Consider the following 8,038-nt stretch of genomic DNA (forward strand, 5'->3'; position numbering starts at 1 on the left):
AACTGAATTGAAATCCGATGCGTTCCTTATATAGTTGCTGAAACTGGTTACCACGCGGCCCGCGTAAAGAACAGGCAAGGCTTACGCGGCCCGCGTCAATACTGGGTCAACGCGTAGCTTGTCCTGGTCATGATCTAGCCTTGCCACGATGATGACACGTGTCATCACCGGGCTGCGCCACCAATTGGGACCCTCGCGGCCCGCATAAACTAAGGGTGTGGCCTTACGCGGCCCGCATGAACTAAAGAATTCAGCGGAGTCCAGTTACACTCTTACACGGCCCGCGTTAAGTTTGGGGTGGGTCTACGCGGCCCGCCTCAACTTACTTTTTCTGGTTTCCCATTATTTTCAATGCTATATTATATTTCGGGTTTAGTTTTCCCATACGGGATGTATTTTAGGAAGTGTAGGGGTGTCATGGGTGTTTTTAGGAAAGTTGTTATATTTTGGGTACAACTCCTGGATTATTTAATAAAATAGATAGTGTTCTCACATTAAGTATAGCGACCCAATTCTACTTTATCCCTACGTCACGAGACAGAACCCCAACGAGTTTAGGCAGAGCCTTGACATACGTTACGGGGCCCTACGTCAATCGGACAGGGCATTAGTGATCAGGGGTTACAATACTTAAAACGAGACATGGCTTTGTAGTACTTAGGGGTGTAATGCTAAGAAGGTATATTACATATAAAGAGACATAGCAATAGGCGACAGGAAGTGAGCAGTTGGAAATCGCAGAATTTGCTTCTATTTATATGCATTTTGACTTGGAGGCGAAGCCTCAAGTCCACGTAGTCACAATTCATTAAATGTCTTCTCATGAGTCATTCTTCTTATCATGTACACGTTCACTAATTTATATTTCAATTATTAGTTTAAGATTTTAATATTATTTTATCATTATAATTAATTTAACAGCTTCACTTATTTGGCGTTGATAACTTCTAAAATATGACGTTTTATAAAACAATGAATATGCCATTAGGACGAGCATATTTTTATCTACATTTTGAACCTTGTTTCATCAAAAACGGAGTAGGTTCAAATATAATATATTTTTATAAATTAGTTATTAAACGGTTCCTACGCTTGCCCAAAAATACCTTATTTTTCCATTGGTTAGCTTACTCATGATGTCTCATAAGTTTTTATATATTTTATATAAATGAAAATTTTGGGAATGTTACAACAAATCAAGAAAAGGTTACCCACAACTCTCACAAATTCAGTTTCACTCTAAAACCTAAAAACTATGGCTACTGGAAACAGATAGTTGAACCCTTTCTTGCCTCGCATAACCTCGAAATTGTGTTCGAAATGGCTTGAATTTTGTTAATTGGAAGTTAAACACCCGAATTGAAGCACCATTTTCGTGGGTTGGGGGCAGTATTTTGAGGTAAGTTTTACATCAATCGATTCGTATCCTCGTTCTGATCAAAAGCCCTAAAACATCGGTTTGTAATTCGGAAAAAAGCTTAACTCCGTTAAGCTATTTTAACGGCGGACTATTTTACAAAAAAAATTGGATGAGGTCGGATTATTATTGGCTAATAACTGACTTGGGATTATTATCGGCCAATTTCAGAAAGATGAGATTATTATTTTCCAATTTGCCTTTTTATAATAAGTTTATATAGTTGTGCTGGATGGTGTGGAATCACGCTTGTAGCCACATCACTTTGTTAACGATCCAAACATCGCCTCAGGCTGGTTAAAGGGGGCGCTAAACAGCACCCTTCATTGATGTTAACCATTGTAAAGGTCACTCAATATGTATAAAATACATGAGCTTTGGGTGTGGTGCACATGCATAACTAATTATACAAAAATTCATGTGTTTTAAGTCACTCAATACGTATAAATACACAAACATGATAACGAATCCGGCTTTAAAAAATAAAAGATGAAGGCAGGCTTCGAACCAGGATTTATGAAAAAAAAATTCACTTGTTTCAATTTTATGAAAAGTTGGGACGAAAATGACAAAATTACGTAGTTTTGCTTTTTATAAAGGGAAAGAAAATTCAAAAAGAAGTTATTTTCTCAAAAACATACCTGACTTTTGAAATAACTGAAAAAAAATTATGATAGAAAAATACTTTATTTATAAAATTTTACAAATATAATATGCTAAAATCGTCCCTGAAGTTTGGGCATTTTGACAGTTTCATCCAAAACAACTTTTTTTGTTACCATATTGCTCTTCACTTTTGAGACTTTTTATGATTTTCATCCAAACGTCTAATTGCTTTAGAGTAAATTGTCATTTTGGTCCCTAAGATTTGGTCACTTTTATCACTTTAGTCCAAATTTAAATTTGAAACCTTTTGCATCTGGATCCCTGTGGTTTCATTTTTTTTTGCCATTTTGGTCAAAAAATAAAATCAGCTCATATTTCTCATATTAAATTCTGGTATTTTGTCCTTTTTCTCAGGGGCAAAATAATCATTATAATTTTATTATAACACATTATTAATTAAAATTATAAAATTAATTAATCACTTTGACCACATAAAAGAAGTAGACTTATCATCCCCCAAACTCAAACCCTAATTCATCCTCTTCTCCAACCTCATTCTCTTGCAACTAGGGGTGTAAATGAGCCGTCGGCTCGAAAAAAGCTCGAACGAGCCGAGCTTAAACGAGCTCGAGCCCGAGCCTAAAAATAAGCTCGTTTAGTAAACGAGCCCGAGCCCAAGCTTCGCTTATCGAGCTCGAGCCGGCTCGCGAGCCTTAACGAGCTTTCTTTTTATATATTTTTTTATTAATATATTAAACATATATTTAAATAATAATATTTACCATTAATATAATATAAAAAAATAACTAAGCTATATGTATAACAATAATTATAATTAATAAAAATTAATTAATAAATACTAAACGAGTCGAGTCCGAGCCGAGCTCGAGCTTGAAAAAATACTTTTGAGCCGAGCTCGAGCTTTAGAAATAAAGCTTGAATAGAGCTGAGCTCAAGCTCGAGCTTTCATATGTTAAACGAGCTCGAGCTCGAGCCTGATCGATCTTGGGCTCGGCTCGACTCGGCTCCTTTACACCCCTACTTGCAACCATCATCTTCTCGAATCTCGAACCCCATTCTCCTGCAAGTGAAGATCGACGGCAACTAATCATTCTCATAGGAGCCGCACATGAGGGTGGACACCAGCTGCCAAAACCCTAGCATCACTCCCTAATCATTTACAGAAAATATATATCCTTCTCTTTCAACAAACATTTCCCCCTTTTCTCTCTCTCTCTAAGGATTGACTGACGGCAACAGCAACTTCCTTCCTTTTTGAAGGAAGATTCATCACTTTCTCTTTCACTATCATTCTCATTTCCAGGTTAGTAAAAATCACGGTTTAATCTATACGTGTTTTTATGATGATATTTGGTTGATTCATGCTAAAAGGATTAGGATTTTGAATGGTTGATTCAAGTGCCTAAAATTGTGTACATCAACTTGGAATTGTTTTTTCAGTAACTAATGAAAACGTAATGAGAGCAACAAATACATGGACGATTGTAGAACTGAAGTTCAAAGAACACACAGAACCATCCACATAAATTATCATCTAGTGAACAGCAAACTTAGCTAAATTATTCCTTCCTTTCCAGATATGATACCCTTATTTGTTAATCAGATATGTGACATGGTTATGAATTCTGATAAGACTTATTATTCGTTGATATTTATCCTTTTAGTGGTGGAATCAATGTATGTAAAAACAAAATGAACACTGCATCCAACAATCATGACACATTCTTCAAGAAACGGGTTGAATTGGGTAAAAAATCTGAACGGGTTAATTCTGGTCTACTCAAAATCTACAAAGGGTCAAAATGATTTTCCCTTATGAAACTTGCTAACTTGTAACGGGTCCAAATAGGCAGGGATCAACTATCAGTCGTCGCAACATGACCAATATCCACCACATTAGGATGGAAACTGTAGGTGACTGTTTTACTAGTCAGCTCACATGCGTTTGAGTTCAGTTAGGTTGCTAAAAGGCTATTTTCACTAAGCTTTTTTTTTCTAGATAGCAACCTACATTTCACTTTGTAACATGCATAACATCATGAGCAAAACAGGAATGTGACAATAAGCACAGCCGCTTAGGACGGAAAGTAACTTCTATGGTAAAATAGTGATATTACATAACAAAAACCACTAACTAGGGTAACAGAACGATTCTTGTCTATTGCGCTTTACGCAACTGGGTTTTCAAAAAAAATTTGAAAATATAGCAATAATATACTCATATTAAAGATAAAAAACATTCGTTTTTTGGTGCAATTTTTATAAAAAAAATAATGTCGTATGGAATGGTTATTAACGTTTAGAAAATGGGGGGAATTGGAGGAGAGATAAACTATTGCATTGGATTGACTAGAATGTCCGTAGACAAACTCACGTGCCTCCTTTTTTTCTTCAATTTCACTCATTTAATCTTAGCCCTTGACTAATAAATAGATGGATATGCACATGACTAGAGTGTACTGAATTGCCCTCATGTGCAATGAACATGACTAGAGTGTATTGAAAATTTTAATTGGGTTAGTGTTAAAGGACGAAAGGTGTAATGCGTTTTCCAAATAAAGGATTGTGACTGTAATTATTGAAGTTAAAGACTATCCGTTGCAATCCGATACAAACATAAAGGACGAAAAGTGTAATTTACCCTTGTTTTATTGTTAATTTATATTTTAAAATAAAAAGAAACCATCACTAGTGATGGGCATTTCCACTAAAATCCATCACTAGTGACGGAACGAAGCTCGATGATGTGGCGGAACTTGATTGGATGTTGTGAGTGACGGAATTTCATCACTAGTGGAGTGCCCCTACCCCACTAATAGGAAGAACAATAAACATCTAAAATACTAATGTAATCATTACCCTAAGCGTAGATGTATAAAACATTATAATCATGTATAAATAATTATAACCATGTATAAAACATTATAAGTACCGGTCAATGTGTCATTTACTATTAGACGAGTAAAACAGTTACTTTGAGTATGTCAACATAAACATTTTCTTATCCGATTTATTCATGACATTTTACTATTTCATGATACTTATAATCAAATTGCAATTGTTTCTTTGTTTATTGATTACTAATGATGAATGTGTACGATTTTCATCAGATAATTGTTCAAGGCCCTTTATGAATTTATTTTGATTTTTAACTTTTGTTGTTGAATATATCAGGACATGTCTAAGCGATCAAAGTGTCAATATTTATCTTTTTCTAAACTTCCTACGACTGCTGACACTTCAAATTGTAAGATTGTTAATATTTCAAGCGCCAAAATAACTTCTTCATTGTTTGCCATCGTTGGTGATAGAAAAAAGGTTGAGAGGTTTAAGCCATTTTTAATTTTAGAGAGCGTTTGAGAATTAGAGAAGTGGTGTAATCAAACATAAACATTCAACACCTATTTATACTAAGTTGTAAATTAGGAGGGCTAAAATGGTAAATAACCGGTTCCAAATGGCTATATTACCATTAGGAACTGGTTCCAACAGTCATATCCATTTTATTTTAAACATTATTGGTTGTACCCAATTTTCGGGTAGAAACCGGACCCGACCTATACCTCTAGTACCGATGGTCAAATGCATTATATTATAACCATACTCGGCCCTACAAGGTACCCCACTATACGTGTAGTACCGGGGTCTGGTTTGATCAAAAACCCAATTCCAATTGTACCCGATTGAGCCTTACCCCATTTTAGACTTCAAATTTGTTACCTAGGCTAGGAGTTGAAGTGCTAAATATGATGAGTTCAGTTGCTACGAAGCTCACAAGATCGCTACGCGTGGTCTCCCACACTCCTTCATTAGGTATCTCTCCCTCTTTATTTTGTTTTTATAAAATGGGATTTTGACCAATACACATACATGTGCATAGTAGGAAGGTCGAAGAATCTGTACTCTTCATCTGCTCCCATAGAGGATGATGATTTCCTCCCTGAAAAACCCGAGTTACAGTTGCAAGGGGTTGATCCCAGAAAAGGTTGGGGCTTCCGTGGTGTGCATAAGGTAGGTAGGTACTTACTCTTTCATCAAAATATTTACGTTTCACATTCCAAGTCAAGTTATGGGATTATTTTTATTACAGGCAATTATATGCGGAAAGGTGGGGCAAGCACCTCTGCAAAAGATCCTAAGAAATGGTAAAACTGTGACCATTTTTACAGTTGGGACGGGTGGCATGTTTGATCAACGAACAATTGGAGCCAAAGACTTGCCAAAACCTGCTCAATGGCACCGAATTGCTGTGCACAATGAAATACTTGGTGCTTATGCCGTTCAACAACTCACCAAAAAGTAATTTTTTTTTACATAGTTATTTTTATTATGTGTGTTTGTATCTTTATTTTGTCATGATGTGCAGCTCTTCAGTTTATGTAGAAGGTGATATTGAAACAAGAGTTTATAACGATAGTATCAATGGTGAAGTTAAAAACATACCTGAGATCTGCATTCGACGGGATGGTACTTACCCTTTTTACTAAGTAAATCATTTCTTAAATATAACTTATCTGTCACTTAAGTGTAGTTTGTGTTTCATTTCTTAAAAAAATTGTGAGCTTGTTAAACTCTTTTTTACCATACCATTACATGGAATTAAAACGGTGTTTGGATGTGCGTTTTGAAAGTGACCATGTGATAATGAGTTATCTGAAACAACTGTTTTGATCTTTGTCCAATTCTTCCAATACAATTAATGATATAATGACCCGTATACCCCTACTCTTTCTCCTTAGTCCTTACACTTCAAACTCTCAAATCACAAGCAATAAACTCGTTACACAACCAACCAACGCGCACATATCATACTCTTTTTGATGAATGAAGCATGATGACTAAAAATGATGGAATATGCAGGAAAGATCCGCCTCTTCAAAACAGGAGAAAGCATCAACATTATTTCCTTCGATGAACTACGTAAGTAGCACTTCTTTTACCACTTCATAGAATAGCAAAAATACTTTTGTTTAGCTTCTTGAACTGCCCTTATAATTATTTAATTGACCTTTACGCCCCGCTTGCGGTATGTGCATATAACGTATATATATATGTGTGGGCGCTCAGGGGGCAAAAGTGAAAGTGCACTAATTTTAACGTTATTTTACTAATTTCGTGAAAATAATGTTAAAAGAGGGGGATGGTTAATTATGCATCATGTGGTGGCGTTGATAGCCGAAAGACAAGAGAGTACATGCACTAATTGGCCTTTGTCTTAATTGCCGAGTGATGTCCAAGGTTTGATGCAAAACTACCATCGAGTCGGGGGTCTCACTGGAAGCCGCCTCTCTATTCCTACGGGGTAGAGGTAAGGCTGTCTACATCTTACCCTACCTTAGCTTTGCTATTGGTGAGATTTACTGAGTATGATGATGATGACCTTGAAACCTTTTTAAAAACTGATGATTTTGAAACAGATGTTGAAAAAGGTGGTAATTGTTGTTATTTTGTGACGTTTTAGTTTTAACTTATATATCTTTGATTTTGACCATTTCCCTTTATTGGTGTCAGGTGAAGGATTGATTTAATTTAACCAAAGTGTTGTGTTAGCTCATTACCTTGAAGTTGAGCAAATTCTTGTTTTAAGATTTATCTGACATGTTTTCTTTCTTTTTGATATTATATGCTCAAACATTCTATTCTGCACAGTGCTGTTTTTTTATTTAATTATTTAGTGACAACATTAGTTTAAACTACAATCTGGACATAAGCAGAAATTGAATTGCGTTTTCATGATTGTGGCATGCATAATGAAGATCAACTTCCAGAAATTCGTACATAAAGTTTTGATTTTAACCACTCATGCTTTGCTGGTACCCAAATGGGAAAGCATAACAAACTTTCCAAGTTTTCTCTAGCTGTAACAAACAATGTACAAGTATTGCATGCTACTTATTAAGCTCTTCTATATTAGGTTTTCTGAAGTAGATTTGTAGCAAGTTTAGTTGAAAATTTTTCATATGAATCTCCAGTTTTGAACACCATGCTAAGTGC

General features: G+C 35.6%; 1 protein-coding gene across 10 annotated transcripts; it reads left to right on the top strand.

The window, feature by feature from the left end:
* Positions 1-3,100: 3,100 nt before the first annotated feature.
* On the top strand, positions 3,101-7,775 carry LOC110916013 (single-stranded DNA-binding protein, mitochondrial). 10 transcript variants are annotated; one of them, XR_004884208.1, is made up of 9 exons: positions 3,101-3,347; positions 5,219-5,291; positions 5,749-5,857; positions 5,925-6,055; positions 6,135-6,343; positions 6,411-6,511; positions 6,905-6,964; positions 7,181-7,352; positions 7,556-7,775. XR_004884208.1 is itself a non-coding variant. In XM_022160763.2 (7 exons), exons 2-7 carry the CDS (start codon positions 5,791-5,793, stop codon positions 7,570-7,572), a joined length of 585 nt encoding a protein of 194 aa, XP_022016455.1. In that variant the 5' UTR covers positions 3,104-3,347; positions 5,749-5,790; the 3' UTR covers positions 7,573-7,775. The 10 variants fall into 10 exon arrangements, 2 of the variants coding, with proteins under 2 accessions (XP_022016455.1, XP_035841617.1); XR_004884213.1 differs by having other exon boundaries at positions 3,102-3,347; positions 5,928-6,055; XR_004884207.1 differs by having other exon boundaries at positions 5,219-5,857.
* The last annotated feature ends 263 nt before the right edge of the window (positions 7,776-8,038 follow it).

The sequence above is a fragment of the Helianthus annuus genome, chromosome 16, assembly GCF_002127325.2.
Source record: "Helianthus annuus cultivar XRQ/B chromosome 16, HanXRQr2.0-SUNRISE, whole genome shotgun sequence".
Classification (NCBI taxonomy): domain Eukaryota; kingdom Viridiplantae; phylum Streptophyta; class Magnoliopsida; order Asterales; family Asteraceae; genus Helianthus; species Helianthus annuus.

Excerpts from the sequence above, each read along its gene's own strand:
- LOC110916013 (XM_022160763.2), top strand. The coding sequence starts at position 5,791 with ATGATGAGTTCAGTTGCTACGAAGCTCACAAGATCGCTACGCGTGGTC. Across the intron at positions 6,056-6,134 it reads GCTTCCGTGGTGTGCATAAG|GCAATTATATGCGGAAAGGT; the intron begins GTAGGTAGGTAC and ends TTTTTATTACAG. Across the intron at positions 6,512-6,904 it reads GATCTGCATTCGACGGGATG|GAAAGATCCGCCTCTTCAAA; the intron begins GTACTTACCCTT and ends TGGAATATGCAG.